The 18,724-nt window shown below is 32.5% G+C and overlaps 1 protein-coding gene across 1 annotated transcript; it reads left to right on the forward strand.

Moving 5' to 3' along the window:
• Nucleotides 1-491: 491 nt before the first annotated feature.
• On the forward strand, nucleotides 492-1,491 carry LOC148570081 (uncharacterized). The gene is made up of 3 exons (XM_088508523.1): nucleotides 492-653; nucleotides 746-790; nucleotides 1,015-1,491. The coding sequence occupies exons 1-3, from the start codon at nucleotides 492-494 to the stop codon at nucleotides 1,489-1,491; spliced, it is 684 nt and encodes a 227-aa protein (XP_088364649.1).
• Nucleotides 1,492-18,724: the final 17,233 nt, after the last annotated feature.

Consider the following 18,724-nt stretch of genomic DNA (forward strand, 5'->3'; position numbering starts at 1 on the left):
AATAATTATCATTGGCGTGGACGATATTAAAGAAGTCATTTTTGTTGTCTGTGTACTTTTGTATACAACTATAAACGATTGGACACGATGATAATGACTTAAAAATTTAAATTTGATTCGTTGAGAAAAATGTTGAATGAAGTTAGTCGGGAGTTGGACAAACTCACCTTAAAAAAATCATTCCAAAAATTAAAGTTAAAATAAAATATGTTTGAAAAAATAATTTTTTATTTTATTTTATTTCAGAAAAAAAAAACCTTAATAATAAGCACATTATCTTATACTAAGTAAAATTAAATTTGCCCCATAATTTTTCAGAGCATATAGCATTCACTAATCACTGAGCTCACACTCACATCAGGTAAACAGTTACAAAACGGGAAGTGCGAGTGTGAGAGGAGAGAGAGCGCGCGACATAACAAATTCGCAACGAACTCATCATCAAAGAAATCCCGCTTCTTCTGATTCTCCTTCTCTGATTGAATTCTTCAATGGCGCAAGAAGCAGCATTGATGGCCATGGAGTCTCAGGTGAACAACGCCAGCTCCACGAAAAAACGGTCAGTGAGGAATGACAAGCTTCTCCTCGACGACTACATCCATTTCCTGCGTTCTCGCCATTCCCTCGACCTCACCATGTTTCAACTCAATCAGGTTTCGCTTTCACTTTTCAATTTGCTCTGATTTCCATTTCTCCATAATCGATCTTCATTACGACGTGTTTTCTTCTCTGTTTCCTACTTCAGATCATTCGCATTCACGGCTTCAAGAAGATTCACCACACTCCCAAGGTTTTGTCCTCATCTCTCTCTCTCTCTCGCGCGCGCGCGAAAATGTCACCTATTCTCTGCTTTTTAGAAATTCGATGAATGTCAAGTCTTCATTTGTTTGCAGAGAAAATAAATTCAAATAAAAAGGAAAATAGAACACGATTACATTATTACGTATGTTGCTTCTTGTAACTCTGGAGCCGTTCTTGAAAAATTCGAGAAACTTCACTGTGATTTTTCCACAGAAGGTGTTGGTGGACGCGGTGAACTCGCTCGATCTGGTGAACCTGTCGCGCTCCACGCTCCACAGTTGCGTCATCTCAGCGTTAGCGGTTCTGACGGTGGAGGACGCCATTGCCGACCTCAACGAGCTCAATTGGCAAGAATGCTGCGTCACTTCGTTGGAGAAACTCTGCAGCAGCAACAACTACTCCATCAACAACAACTTCCTCTTTCCTCCTTCATCCTCTGATCCTCACCATAACCGCCTTCAGATCGCGAGCCACTCGCAGGTTACGCCCAAAAGGAAGATCAGCGGCGGTGGTGACGGCGAGGAAACGTGCTGCAGCGGCAGAGAACTCATCTCCAAGGCTTTTCGCAGCGGCATGCGACCGGCGAAGATGGTACCTAGGCGAAAGAGGAGCGGAGCTCATGTTCCTTCTGGTGCTGTATGCGCCTTATCGGCTACTGTGGACTCTGCTTCGCTCGCTTCTTCTTGCTGAATCCATCACCTTCTCCGGTTCCTTTTCTTGATACGTGTTTTTCGTAAATTCTTCGTATTAAAAGAGAGCAAGTGTCTTAGTTACTGTTACCAACTTACCATTTAACAAAGAATGATTTGGATGTCACTATTTTATAATTGTGGATAGGATTAGGAAGGTATTACACTTTCATATCGGTACTATAGTGTTAGTACTAATCTTAATCATATGATTCCTTTCCATTTTCTGCATAAAATTTTGGTCATCGTATTTGACTATTTGGAAACAACTCTTTTAAGTTTGATGGAACTTAAACAGGCAGTTTTGCTTCAAATAAAATTGATGAGATTCAACTTTTTATTGCAATTGTATGTTTGTAAGATACCTTCTAGTATGCTTTTTCGTCCTTAATCTTTGTAATTTTTTTTAAAAATATTCCTAAGGATAAGTTACATTTAATTTTGTCTTTAACATTTTTAATTTGAATTAAAATTATTTATAGACATTCATTTCATATAAAACAATAGGGACAAAATTAAAAATTTTTAAGAATAGTTTTGACACAAATCGAAAATGTTAAAGACAAAATTAAATTAATGAAAAACGTTAGAGACAAAATTGAATAAAATTAAACATTAAAAGTATTTTTAAAAAAATCACAAATATTAAAGACAAAAAGTATATTTTATCCTGCTTTTTAAAATTAACTTGTGTCTTTCAAAATTAAAAAATTAAATATAACTTTATATATTAATAAATTTATGTTTATTGTTACCTTTTATTATATTTATATCGATTAAATTTATTTTAAATATTAAAAATAATTTTATCAAATATAATTTTTTTAGTTTATATTTATTAAGAGTTATTTTTATTTTAATTTATCAAACATAATTATTATCATTTTTAAGAAATCAAAATTTTACCAAATCGTACCAATATTTAAGTATTTTACATATTATGTATTATCGTGTTCTGTTTTACTGTGTTAATTTTACTTATTTTATTTTGTCATATTATGTTCTATCATGTTCATTTAACTTACTATCTCTTTTCGTACTCTATCTCATGTTATTCAACATCTTAAACTGTTCTATATCTTATCATGTACATTCTACTTACTATATTTTGTCACCTCAACGTACGTATTATTCAATATCTTATTATCTTATTTTGTTCTATATTTTAATACGATGTTCTATATTTTAACATACGTTTTTTTTTCTTTGAAATAAAAAAAAAAAAGATTATTTCTTTAAACCAGTTATTCTATCTTTAATTGTTCAGATACACATTTTTTTTTAATTTAAGGCAAATTCGCCGCATCCCGAACGACCTCTATAATTTATATAGAATTTTTCTGACCTCTGGCGAACTTCATAACACCCCGGCAAACTTCAAGTGGAGTTTCCAAAATAAAAACATGGCCACTGGAGAACGGAGCTCAAAATCACAATTTCATTCTCCTCTTTGATTCTCATTTTTGGCATTTTTTCTCTACAATGTCAATGAATCCATTGTTATCCATTCATTATGATGGTGAAATAGTGTATGATGAAGAAAATTTTATCATTTTTAAGTCTGACCTATCGATAATTACGTACATGACACCGGAAGTTAAAAGTCTAACAGCATTGAAAAATTTGATATTGCATTCCGTCGGACAGCAACAGACGAAAAGAGTGAAAAAATTACTACAGATATCTGACCGAAGTAGATAACAATTTGTTTTATAAAAAGTATGTCACAGTTGTCTTGGCTCTGTTGTTATTATGTTTATTAGACTACGATTTTGAGAAATATTTCCGTTGTTTTGAATTAGGTATCGGTTACGTGACAATGAGGACGTACGTCTTATAAGGTCGTGGCACAACCGATGGACAAATGTTCATCTATTGGAATTATTCGCATTTCTCGTTGAGTTGGGCGGACGAGGATCATCTGTGGATACTGTCGATGATAGTCCGTTAAGTGGAGCTGTTAGACAAAATATTAGAAGGACGATGGTCGATCTAAATATGCCGCCTGAAGGTAGTCAAGAGGGCTCTAACGTTGAAGTTGGTAATGCTAATATGATGGAAGATAATGTTGAAAGTCATGAGGGTTCTGCTATCAGGGATCTGATGATGGATCAGTATGAAGTTAACCCTGATGACGGAGACAATGTTGATGATGAACCAACAGAAATTCATGATGATGGTGACGAGGAAGAAGAGATAAACTACTAAAATGACACACAAATCGCTCTGACACATCTTGCCATTTCTCGACCATATGACCGGCCGAATTACTTCTCCAGGTTGAATCTCGACGCAATGACTTTAGATTGGTCGTTTACCTAGGGAGGCCTCGAAGAGGATCCAAGCAATGAGTTCGAGGTTGGACAATAATTTCAGAACAAGGAAGAAGTCATGTTGGGAGTTAAAAGGTACAGCATTAGGAGGGATGTGGAGTATAAAATAGTAGAGAGTGACCAGTTAATGTACATTGTATCCAGTTTGGGCCCGGTTGTTCTTGGAGCATACGCATATCATATCGCTAAAAGCAAGAAAAATGGGAGGTTAGGAGATACAATGGTCCTCATACTTGCATGCAAACATCCATGGGCCAAGAGCATCGTAGGTCGGATTCAAAGGTGATTGCTCAACACATTTTCACAATGGTCAAAGCAGATCCAACAATCAGTATCAGGGTTTTGTAAGGAGGTGTGAAAAATCACTTTGGTTACATGGCGTCCTATAGAAAGGTTTGGCTTGCAAAGCAGAGAGTTATTGTTAGAATATATGGTGATTGGGAGGAGTCATACAACGATCTTTTTCATTGGTTATTCGCTATGCAGATGTACTTGCCCGGTAACATTCATTTCATTGTCCCTGTCAAAGTGCACACTGGGGCCGGGTGCTGGTGTATGCCCCTGGTGACTGGGCCCCGCCTCTGAAGGAAGTGACCCAGGTGGTCTAAGGGACAAGTAGTCTCTGGGGAAGGGTCCTGAGAGAGTACCACCTGTCTGCACAACATCCTCTACCACATGCGCTGGGGGACTGACGGAATCTCTGTCTTTGGCAACTTCCGGGTCCCCCTGCCTTCCTCTCCCTCCACCGCGTCTCACTCTACCTCTACCTCTCCCCCGCCCCCTACCTCTCCCTCCCCCAGCTGTTGGCTGTAGCTCTGGAAGGTCACCAGTCTCTGGCTGATATAGATCTGGAGCATCTGGATGGTGAATCGGCAGGCCATCTGGCACAACCCCGCCAGCCAACAAGTGTTGGTCACCCTGACCAAATAACTCGATATGGACCCACTGAAGATACCAGGTCATGTATGGCCGCGATGGACACAAGTCTATGTGATGGTGTATGTGGAGTCGATGGTCGGCACGAGCTTCCCACATCTCATGCCAGCCACCCACGAAATGCGGGAACCGCTTGCCTCGCCCGAACCAACCATCGTGCCTATGCATCTCGTCAATAGTGAGGGGCCTGGTCAGAATGTGTTGCAGGCCACCGAACTGATGCACAACCCGGTCGACCAGATGCCACTCGACGATAGCAAAGCAAAGGAGGGGACATACAATTGCCGCCGAGGCTTCAGCCTCAGCTATCCCTAGTGGAACAAGACCATGCAGCTGTGGGTCAGCATACGACGTCTAGTCAACCTGTTCATTAATAAGGTAATTAACATAAAATTTTAATTCTGAACTTGCAAGAAGTATCATATACAAAATGATAAATTAATTAACATGAAAATTTAATTCTTAAATCTTTATCACTTACGTTGAGGATGCCGATCCAATTCAAGGTGCGCCTGTAATGCCTAAGTCTGTGCTCACCTCTGGCATTATCTGGACGGTACTCAACCCAGCTACAATACCGCAATTGATTATATGTTATTTCTCAATTTCATTAACTAATGAAGAAAAGTACAAAAACAAATATTACCTCTCAACCAGCGGAAATTGACGAGTATCAAATCTATTGGGTCGTAGTAGCGGAATATGGTGATAGGCCCAGGAGAGCAGCAAACTGACACAACCACCTAAATTGTGCTGACCATGCTCTGTGGCACGACACATCTGGCGGTACATCCATGCCAGCACAGCCGAGCCCCATGATAACCCGCCACATTTGTCAAGGTCCTCTAGGAGGGGGAGCCACCTGATGTGTACTCGAGAGTCAGATGCATCCGGGAATAAGATACCCTCGATCAACTGCATGATATACCCTTTCATGTACCACAACAGGTGCTCCTCAGTGGCATCCTACTCCAGCTCTCTGCACATGGTTTTGTGAAATCATGTGAGCTTGACAGTCCACTTGGTCTGTGATTGTCTATCCTCTGGGCCAGGAACAACACCCAGTAGCTACTGGCAGAAGTCTTTAATGGACCATTCATCATGGTGCTGCTTTCACCATCGATGCAGCCACTAACAGGATCACCATCGATCTTGAGTCCCAGCTGGTAGGCCACGTCTTGTAGGGTGATAGTAATCTCTCCACATGGTAGATAAAACGTGTGGGACTCAGGTCTCCACCTCTCTATCAACGCCGATGCCAATGGTCAATCGTGCTCGAACTTCACATATATGCCACATGCTCAAACCCGGCTTGCCTGAGATATAACCTAATCTGCTCAAGCGGGCGTCTCATTGAATTCTGTCTGGTGCGCAAGATCCGAGGTGCCTATCAAACAGAAAAAAATTAAAAAAAAGAGGGTCAACACATAAAATTACAAATTCACTGTTTATTACAATATAATAAACAAGAGTGATAAAAGTGTACCGCTCGATCAAGTCTGCCAGTAATGTGCTCAGCCTGATCCAATCTGTAAAGCGAATGCTCGTAGCCCAATAACTGCTGCTCCATCTAACCACACTCTAGTAAAATAAAATAACATATATTGAACTCAGTTCCTTTCACATTAACTAAATTTTTAAAAGACAACCCTAAACCATCTAATTGTCTACCTTACATCTTAATCATTTTATAAACTTACTAATTAAAATGTAAACCAACTACATGAGGCCGTCAACTAACTCTATAAACATACTAGTCAATAACTCACTGAAAACTAAATTTTCCTAATCATGTTTCTTTTTAATATAATAACCCTAATTATTCCACTAATAACCATCTAACTCACAACTTAAACTAACCATTCTGACTAAACTATTAACAATTAACTAATAACTTATACTAATTAACATGTTATAAACAGTAAACAGCAATTGTACTTGAAAACAATAACATAAAAAATCTAACTAATATATTATATACTCTAACTAACATGTAAACAGTAAATAGTAACTCTAAATAACATGTAAATACTAAACAGTAACTCTAACTAACATGTAATTAAACAGTAAACAATAACTCTAACTAATATATAAACAGTAATTCTGTAGCTCTAACTAACACGTAAACACTAAACAGTAACTCTAACTAACATGAAAATAGTAACTCTAACTAACATATTATATACCAACCTGAAACTGACGATATAGTGGATAATGAACTTCACAGACGTCGGAAGACAGAAATCTCGTACAGAATATTTTGAATATCACAAGCGAAGGAGGAACAAAGTGGATTTGGAAGAGAGATTTGGAAAGAAAGCGACAAAGTAAAATAGCCACACGCTTATATACTCTGCCGAACTCGACTTGAAGTTCGCCGGGAGGTCAGGCGAACTTGCCTTAAATCCCTAAAAAAATGCGTATCTGGGAAATTAAAGATAGAATAAATGGTTTAAGGAAATAATCATTTTTTTTATTTTATTTCAGAAAAAAAAACCCTTACCATACTCATTTTATTTATTAAGTCTTGTCGTATCCTGTGTCTAATCATGCCGCTTTCTGTTATTGTATTTGCATTTAAAGAAAGATCGTGATCTTTCATGTCTAACTACATTATTTTGTCCTATCATGTTTACATAGGTAGAAAAAGGTGATAACGAACAAAACTAAATACAAAGGTTCTAAGAACTAGACCGGTCATTAAACCACTCTATTTATTAGTTTATTAGTTTATTTGTTTAATTGGTCTAACTGTAGTTTAACCGAAAAAATTATTTTGGAATAAAATAACAAATAAACATATTAAAATATCTTTTAAATTTAAAACACTACATAAAATATCATCAACCAAAGTCATATGATCTTATCGAAATACAAACTCAAAAGTTAAATAATAAAAAAATATCTAAATATTAAATACCAACATAAAATTTTGTTATCAATCATCAACAAGTGCTTCTTGAATAATACTATCATCTATAACTGAAATTAATAAATCATCAGCACAGTAAAAAAACAGCAGCAGCACATCAGAACTAGAAATCAAATAATCATTTATAACTGAAATCAATAAATCATCACCACAATAAAAAACAACAGCTCTCATCAACATAGTGAAAAATACCAGTAGCACAATAGAACCAGAAATCAAATAAATCATAAAAAAAATTCAAAAACAGCAATAAATAATCAACAAAACTCCTGAAATCAATAAATCATCAACCAAAATTCAAAAACAGCAGAAGCCACGGGAGGATGGAGAATGGATGCCGAGCCGAGATAGAACATAGCAAATAGGGGGTTGGGGACAGGACGAATAGAAAGCCGCAGACAACCACGGACGACAACAGTTGTTTGGCAGTGGTGGAACCGTGGAAGCAAGCTAGGCTACTAGGGTTTTCAGTTTTGCTTTTCTTTCTCAATTGGAGTATTGGATGAAGGAGGGGGTTGGGGGAAAGTGAGGAACGCATTCCGTCTTTTCTTTTTTTTTTAATTTAACAAAATGACATCATTTAGGGAAAACCGGCTGATTTTCACTCTGATCCAACCGGCCAGTTCTCGGTCCAATCCAACTGGCCGGTTCTCGGCCAGTTCAACGATTTGTGGCTGGTTCTATCATGAGCGGTTTTAAGCGTGAAACTGAACCATTGACATTGCCAATTCCCAATTGGATCGGTTCGACTGGCCAGTCCGGTCCAATTTTTAAAACCATACTAAATACATGAAATTATACTAACTAAAACTGAAAACTATGTGTATGTATATTTTAGTATTCTATCTTATGGTATTCACATTTAATAGTAAAAATCGACAGATAACAAAACTAAAATGGTGCAAAACCTTTTGTTGTATATTTTACCATACTCATTTTATTTATCAAGTCTTGTCCTATGTCAAATCATGCTACTTTGTCTTATTGTGTTCTACTAGTGAAGAGCCCCGTGTGATGCATAAGTATGATAAGTTTCATGAAAAATATTTACTATTAAAATATTGTTAGTTTAAGTATTTAACATGGACCTTTTAGATTAAATTGGATCATAAGAATAAAAATATATAATTTTACCTTTTTAAAGAATGTAAGAGTATATAAGATAAAATTTGTGAACAAAACAATTTAATATTAACTCGTTCCATAAAAATTTTAACTATAAAATTAACATTTTAATAAACAAACTAATAACCGTGCCATGCACGGAAAAGACTTATTCAAGTTAATAATTTTTTTTATGAACATATTGAAAATAGACATAGATTTTTATAGGCTTCCATCAAATTTGAGAATGAATATGATCATATACAACAATAATTTTTCATGATTCTATCCTATGATTTTTTTTTTGGTACGGGATTCTATCATATAATTAGATATATGGGTGAATTTATATAATTTAACAGATTTTTTAATTAACAAAACAAAAAAATTAAAATGCAACAAAAAAATAAATTTTTTTATAACTCTTGTGGAAGAAAATTAATTTAACCATTAGTCGAATAACATTAGAAACAAATGAAAGATGAGATGTTATCTAAACGTAAAAATTAAATAGTCTTTTTGTATGGAATGAAAAAGGAACTAATAATGAATGTTATTCATATAAGGATATCAATGAACATAACATTATTTATCATCCAGAAAGTATACCAAAAAAGTAATGATAAGAAAAAATATTATTCGCATGTAAATAAAATTTAGATTTCATTTATAAAGCAATCAATCTCAAAATAAGTACATAAAAAAACTACTATATAAAAATCTCTCTATATGTTAATACAGAAAAAACTACTAAATAAGCATTTGCTTGTCAGGAGGGATTCCTTCTTTATCCTAAATTTTAGCCTTGACATTATCAACCGTTTCGGAACTTTAATTTCTACCTCCATGGTGATGATCTTTCCCGTTAAGATTTTCACAAAGATTTTCATATGTTTAAAACAAAAGCCACAATTTTCAACAATCCAGAGTATATAGACATCAAACTGAAAATTAAATCACAACCCTATTCGCAACAAAACCATAATTATAACCGGTTTAACCATTTCAGAAACTATTACTATGACAAAACACCCAAAAAATCGCGAACCAATCGGTAGACTCACTGATTTAATTTTGTCGTCAAGTACTGCTGCTACAGTGTTAGAGAGCGAGAGCAAGAGTGATGAGAAGGAAAAATTGAAAAACATGATTGCGATGATAATGAAAATGAACATATACAAATGATTTTTTAAAATCAATTTTCAATTAAATTTTAAATTTGAGGCACTAAATTTTGCAGATTAAACAAATAATAATCATTTACATAATTTATCTAATTAATTAATTAAAACACAAAATAACAAACATGCAAATCTGCTAGGGCCACCAGCTAGATGTCACGCTCTGTTTTGGTCGTTGCTGCTGTGCTCTCTGCTTACCTAGTCTCCTAGTCTCATTGCATGTGTTCTCTGTAGATGCCGCTCAATTTTTTCACTGATCTACTCTCTTCCACCATTTCCTCCCCTGTATCCACCCCCATGACGTCGATAAACACTACGCACTTGGCACAACATCACGGAATGACGGAGAAAGGTTATCCGGTGACAAAGATATCTGAAGAAGAATAAGAGGAGGAGGATGAGACAAAAATGAAAAAAGATAATGAGAGAGAATGTAAATGATAAGAATAAATCTTTTTTTTAATTTTGATTTTGAATTTAAAATTTTTTGGGAGTGCATACATGTAAAGTAAACTGAAAACAGAAGATAAAGAAATCAGATACTATCATGAAAATTGTGGTGTAATGAGAATAGTTTGATGTAGGGATGTTATTGTAATAAAGGTTATGGTCATGAAAATTATGGTGTAATGAGAATAATTTGATATAAAAATATTATTGTAATAATAGATGAATACATGTAATAAAAATTGAGAATGAATCTAGTAAATGACACATAACCTTCTTTTTAATGTATGTTATCATCAAGATGTAACAACCTCAGGCTTAACTTTCATATTCTAAAAAACAAAAAAAGAAAAAAGCATATCAATGGGAAAACAGGCAAAGTAGGGAATTAAAATCATTACCATTATTTCTATTATTGGTTCATTGCATATTATAAGAAAACAATGTCAAAAGGAACAAAATAGAACACTAAAAAGAGCAAATAATATACAAAAAAGTAATTATTGATAATTGTTCTCAAGTGATACAAAATAAGCGTTATATAAAGATTCCAACAACATTAGCAAAATCACAAAGATCACTTGATTCATATTATGACTTCAAATTCTTTTATAAAGAAGAAATTGTGACAATTTAAAGAAAAAGTTCATATGAATAAACTACTAAATAATTCAATAGATCCAAAATATTGTAGAAACATCAGCAGCAAACATCTAATCATAAAAGAAGTTGGTTTTTCAATTGTCCATAGACAAATTAAGTTCAATGAATTGTACAATTTGTGTTTTAAATTGGTTTGTCTCTATATGGATCATTATTAAACTAATTAACTAAAATATTTGACTATCAAATCAATCCAGGAATTAGCCCATGCCATGCACGGGAATGTAGAAAATAATTGGATACATGAAATATTTTAAGAGTATGGTCATAGAAAATGTCTTAACTATTTAGCTTTACAATTATATGACCTTATTGAATAACCGCATGCTTTAAAAGTAAGAACCAATGTTGATTATGCTATTTGCTTACCAAATTTGAACAAACAAAATTGTATGTTGATATAATCTCGCTACGTAACCAACAAGGATTCTACCAACTCCTGCCAACTTTTTATGGCTGTGTCTTTTTTATTGGAAGTGTCTTTGTGTATGTGTCTCCTTATGCATGTGTCTTTTAGTGAAGGTGTTGATCGAATTGAGAAGGTGAAAACGAGATAGAGGGAGCGCATTGCAGTGGATGGTAGCGATGCAGATCGTGAGGGGGAGGGTGCCGCAGTAGTCTTGCAGAGGAAAAATTGCTCTTGCAAACAGCGCGTTGCGGCGACGGGAATTGGTTGCGGAGGGCACCGGCACTGCCTAGAGGATCGTCGGGGTGGAGGCCGCGACGGCGGCGCAGATGCGAACCACCGCACCATTCTGAGCAGTGCAACTAACGGCGTGATGCAGCAGTGGCAGCTCCATGGGAAGGGGGTTCCGCGTAGCGGTAAAGACGACGGTGGTGAAGGACGAACAATGTGACAACGAAGACGACAGTGTGTCGAACGGTGTGCACGACGTTCCGGTGAGGGCACAAGTTCGAGGACGCTGTTGATGACCGGAGAAGGTAATAGAGAATTGGGGGTAGTGTGACTCTTGTTGCTTCACGTTGCAAACACTCCGAGCGGTTACAATCCTAATTTTCAAATTTCTAATTAATTGACCTTTCTAATTTTAATTTAAAAATAATAAATAATTATTGTTGTCAATAGTTTCCAGATTTATTCTTGGTTTCCTATACTTTTCCTTGTTGATATTCATAAAATATTGATGGAAAGGTGGGTATTTAAATATACATGCACATCAAGAAAAAACTATGATAGAATGCATAATATAATCATGTGAAAGGAAAGTGGGACAAAAATAACTTGTATTTATATTGAAAATATATAAGTCATATCAATAAATGAAGAATAAAAAAAACCAATAAATGTATATATAAATTGTTAGTAGTATAGTTACAAAATTACACCAGATTGTTACTCCCTCGTTACAAAATCACAGGTTTCTTTCTAGCATTGAATTCATTTAGTTCATGAGTAATTGAGTACAGTAAATACAGCTCATAATAACACAGATAAATATACTTTCTACTTTTCAAAATAGCTACCAGTTCGGACAAACTAATATTTAGATACATTAGAGGTAGTAACTAATTATATAGGAGAAAGAAATAAAAAGAAATCATCAAGTTGAATTCACATATCTTTTTATATTCAATTCAAGATCTTCCTTTCAATATTGAAGTCCCGATATCTCGGTTGTTAATTTCCTAAAAAAGAAGGAGTGAAAAAAGAAAATCAACAGTCTCCCAATGACCAATAAATGCTCAGGCGTTGAATGGGTTCTAACTTCTAAGCAATGTTCAACAATTAATGACATCTAATGTAATAATTAAGTTACCATGAAATAATTAACAAATACTTTCCCTTTTTGCTTGCAACTGCCAAAATTTCAGCAGGTGGATAAGGAACTGAGAATAAAAAGGAAATATAAGTACAATCATCCTGTAAAAATCAGACAAAAAAAAATTATATCATCTGAAGTTTTAACTTAATTAATGCCACACATTAGTATAGTTTGGATGAATGTTGTAGATGGCAAGGGTTCTACCATCTGTTTCTACCATCTTCAAGTTGTTTTCCAACAAAAATTAGCCTTTGCTGGTCAGGAGAGATTCCTTCTTTTTTCTGAATTTTAGCCTCGACATTATCAATCGTATCGGAATTTTAATTTCAACCTCTAGGGTGATAGTCTATCTTGGAAGGCTTTCATGAAGATTTGCATCTGTTTAAAACAAAAGCCATAGTTTTCAACAACCCAGAGTACATAGGCATCAAACTGAAAATTAAATCACAACTCTATTCGCAACAAAACCATAATCGCAACCAGTTCAAAAACCATTACTATGACAAAATACCCAAAAATCACAAACTAATCGCGAGACTCACTGATTTGATTTTGCCCTCGAATACTGTCGCTACGGTATTAAAGAGCGAGAGCAAGAGTAATGAGAAGAAAAAATTGAAAAACATGATCTGTGAGGATAATGAAAATAAACATACACAAATAATTCTTTTAAATCAATTTTCAGTTCAAAATTTAAATTTTGAAACAATAAAATTTGCAAATTAAACAAATAATAATCATTTAGATAATTTATCAATTTAATTAATTAAAACATAACAAATCACAACCATGCAAATCTGCTTTGGCCGCCGGTTAGATCTGCAGCTCTGTTCTGGTTGTCGTTGTTGTGTTCTCTGCTTTCATAGACTCACTGCATGTACTCTTTATGGTTGCCACTCACTACTTTCCAGTGATCTACTTTGTTCAGGATGGCAAACGGGCCTAAACCCGCCGGACCGGCCCGTGTAACCCGCCAAAAAAGGCGGACTGGGTTGAAAAATTGGGACCGACAAATAGCAAAAGTCCGCCTAACCCGCACCACTTAAATTGCGGGTTTTGGCGGGCTTTGACGGGGCGGGGCAGGCTTTCTCGCTGGGCTTAGTATTTTTTTGACAAGGGGTATTTTTACAATTTTTTTTGCCAAAACCCAACTTCCCCCAACCCAACTTACAAGAGAATGAAGATGAAAATTGAGTGTTTTAGATTATGTTTATTTTGTTTTAGAGACAATATTTATAATTATGTTTTGGATGAAAACTTGGTTTATAATTATGTTTATTAGATATTTATAACTACAAAGACTTTAATGTTTGTGAATATAAAAATTATAATTTGTTTATACTTTTAAAAATTATAATAGTTAAAAGTAAAAAACAGAAGAGATTTTTTATGCCTTTATATATATATTATTTAATAGTTAAAAATAAAAATATAAAAAGAGAATTTTTAGCGGGCTTAGCCCGCCGGCCCGCCGTTAGGCGGGATGGGCTGGGATTCTGGAATCGCCTCACTAGGCAGGGCGGGGCGGGTCAGCCCACCAAAGGGCGGGCTTCTGGCAGGGTGGAACGGGCTTCCTTGCTTGCCACCCTACTTCCGCCGCTTCTTTCTCCACATCCATCATTACAACATCGATAACTACCACGAACTCCACCGCAATTACTGCGACCACCATCCTCCACCACCATAGCAGTCACCACCTCATCCACCACCGTAATCCTACCACCACCGCTGGCGTTGCCTCCAATGCGACTACTCCCCTAAAGGTTGGAGCCATCAGGTACAGTAACATTGTATAACGACATCCTCTACCTTGGTGCATACACAAACTTTATAATCTCCACATCCCACTTGGATTAGGAACAATAAGAATTAGAAGAAGAACAGAATCGGTGAACGAAAAAATGAACTGAAGAAGAGGAGAAAGACAAAAGTGGAAGAACTGAAGATGAAAAAGAACCGAAGGAGAAGAGGAGGAAGAGAAACAAAAAATGGAGTGATAACGAAAATGATGGACATTGCATATTATGATGAATTTGAAAAATTTTAAAATTTAAAAAATTTGAAATAAAGTAACAGTAGACATAATTGGATTGTGAAATGAACAAAAGAAAATGCATGAAAATGAGTAGTTTTGGGAATGGACCATATGTATTAGGAGGCACATTAGAAAGAGTTCGTGAGAATTAACTTGGTGAATGACACGTAGGAATTCTACTATGGAAATAACCTTCTTTTCAAGGAATGTTATAGGATGTCTAATTGTATTGTTCTGTCCTATCATGTTCGCATATGATAGAAAAAACTTATAACGTACGAAACTAAATGTGTTGAATTATATTAAACTAAACAGAAAATCATATGTTCGTATATTTCAATGTTCTGTCTTATGGTGTTAGCATTTGATAAAAAAATTGATAGAAAACAAAACTAAATACCTTAAGTTATATTTACCAAGAAACCATGTGTCCATATATTTTACGAGTTAAGTTTTAAAGTTGTCTTGGAAGTTGCACTAGAGCCTTAAAATGGTCCCTGAAGTTAATAGTTAATTACTTTGTCCTCGAAGTTACATTCCGAGACTCAAAGTAGTTCCTAAGACACTTTCTGTCCATAATTTGTCATCGGAAAGCTGAGTTGGACCAATTCCTGCCATGATGGCAGTGAAACGACGGTTTTGAATTAAAAAAAAAAACAAAAAATCCCTAATGGGCTAATGGCCTTCGAGGCCTCCTCCCCAACCCTACTCTTAGAGGACCCAAACACAATGCTTTAATAAAGACTTTATGACAACAATTTTGACGAGTTGTATTTTCTAATACATAAAGCAACACTTATCCAGATTTTTTAAGTTACCTTTTCAAATACCTAAAGCTACACTTGTATAAATTTTTCTGGTTGTTTTTTCATATACCTAAAGAAACACTTGTCTAAATTTATTTGCGGTTGTCTTTTTCGAATACCTAAAGCAATACCTTATTGAGTTTTTCTTAGATTCTCTTTTTCTATATCTAAAGAAATATATTTTTTACTTTTCTTATATTTATATGACATACAGTTGAAGGATGTATAGCACACACTAATAATATTTAAATATTTAAATTCAATTTAATCAATATAGGGAGAATAAGCCAATAATATGTATTGCAGGTAAATAGAAATGTGTTTTAAGTGCCAATTAACATACTTACTAAGTTACCAAATCAAATAAATAATAAACATAAGTAAACAAAATACATATTTTTCTCATGATAAACTTGAACAAAAAAAACTATTTTTTTATTTGAAACCAAAGACTTTGTGTTTCACCATTCTACCAAGAATCGCCTTTATCTCATCATAAAACTTCATCCAACCATAAGCAAGTTGCAGTCAAATTTAAATGGGCAAAAAAAAATATAGTAAAAACATTAGCTTAACAATAACATGTATACTCATCAAGTGTTACAACAGTTTAACACGCATATACTTAATCATGATTTGGTATACATGAGTCGATGGAGGAGGATGGAGGAGAATGGAGAAATCAAATTTGAATCTTGTGCACTATTTACAAACAATTTTCTGAAGGATTTGCTTATATTATTTATATTTAATAATTAATTATGATAAAATTTAATTGTCAATATATAACCATAATATTTTATATCATATCTATTTAATAATTACAATGATTCTTGTGTAAATTCTAGAGTCAAAATTTTTTGTTTTATTTTTTCCTGCTTAACTATTTCATACAATAATAATAATAATATATTCTTCGTTTTTTAAATCAAAATTCATCCTTTTCAATTAAAAATTTATCATTCTTTTATGAATCCAACCTTATTTTTAGTCTTTGAATTATATAATGAGTATTTTTACTTAATTTTATCTTTTGTCCTTATAGCAAAATTATTTTTTAAATCATTTACAATGCATCATATGGATAATAGATGATAATACTTATTTAACAAAAAGATAGTCTGAATTTGCATAAATTTTATATATTCAACCCGATCAAACTATTTTTATTAGTAATGATCCTAATATATATGCATCGAAGATCTAGAATTGAATAACTTAGATATTATTTAAATAGCTTAATTCTAATATTAGGATTTAATTAGTTTAATTTTAAAAAAATTTAAAAGTTGATATCACTTTATTAATTAATTCTATTTAATTTAAATATGTAATATTTATTTTTTAAATTTTAAATTCTATTTTTTATTATTTATGATTTATTTTATCAGTAATATATCCAAATAATTGAGTGGAAAACAAATGCTTATACAATAATATGTCATATCATTTTAATATACTTTCAATCTATTAATAATATAAAATTGAATCATTTAAAATAATAATAATATTTCTTTGTCAATAATACTAATTGTGTATATAAAAAAAAGTGCTCTAAATAGTAAATACGTGTTTTACATAATACTTTATGTATATCAATATATTATATAATATTAATAACTAATATTTAATAATTATTAAGGATATTAATATATTGTTACAAAAAAGATAATATTTATATATTATTAAAATTAAAATATTTGTATTATTTAATAATCAAGGATATTTATATGTGATTATATTATTAGGAGAAAGATAACATCTAATTTAATACTAATTATATAAACTTAAATTATACAAATTATACTATAATTATACATAATTATATGTTTTTAAATTAGAAAATTAAATTATTATATCATTAATTAATAATTTATTTCTTAATTTTAACATTATTATATTAAATATATATACTCTGATTAAAGAATAAATATGTTAGTCTATTAAATATAATTTTTAAATTGAATTTGAGAATAAATATATATACTCTAATTTTCAAATTTTTTTACTATTAGAAATCTGATGGTTAGTTTGTTTTAGGTAATTATTTTGATATTATGTTTCTTGATGTATTATGTATGATTTTATTTTAATATCCTTTATTATATTATTAATTAATTATTTTTTCTAATCTTAAAAGCATTAAACTTACAGAAGAAACGTATACATTAATACATGATTATGAAAAAGATATTATTTATATATTATTAATTAAAGTTAACATTTATATATGTATTAATATTTTAAATCAACTATTGGTATAGTAGCAACCTTATGATTATATTATTAGAAAAAAATAAGATTTTAATTTATTTTTAATTATACTAAACATAAATTATAAAATTATACTACATCGTACTTAATAAATATTTGTTCTTAAATTAGTGAATCAAATCATTATATAATTAATTAATAATTTATTTTATAATTTTAAAAGTATTAAAATTAAATGGATCGACTTTAATTCAAAGGTAAATATGTTAGTCTATTAAACATAATTTTAAAATTGAATATTGAAAAAAAAATTAAATTTTTTTATTATTAAAATTTTGTAATTAGTTGGTTTTAAGTAGTTACTTTAAAATTTTATTTTTTGATGTATTGAGTATGATTTTATTTTGATATTTTTTATTATATTATTAATTAATAATTTTTTTTTCTAATTTTAAGAGCACTATACTTACGGAAGGAATGCGCATATTAATATATGATTATGAGAACGATAATATTTATATATTATTAAAGTTAAAATCTATGTATTAATATTTTAAATCAATTAATCATATCAACCTATATAATTATATTATTAGAAAAAAATAATATTTTAATTTATTATTAATTATACTAAATATAAATTATACAAATTATATTATAATTGTACATAATTATTTGCTTTTAAATTAGAGAATTAACTTACTATATCATTAATTAATAATTTATTTTCTAATTTTAAAAGAATTAAAATTAAATGTATAGACTCTAACGAACGGATAAATATGTTAGTCTATTAAGC

This window comes from Arachis ipaensis, chromosome B3 (assembly GCF_059453495.1).
Source record: "Arachis ipaensis isolate K30076 ecotype BB chromosome B3, ASM5945349v1, whole genome shotgun sequence".
NCBI classification, from domain to species: domain Eukaryota; kingdom Viridiplantae; phylum Streptophyta; class Magnoliopsida; order Fabales; family Fabaceae; genus Arachis; species Arachis ipaensis.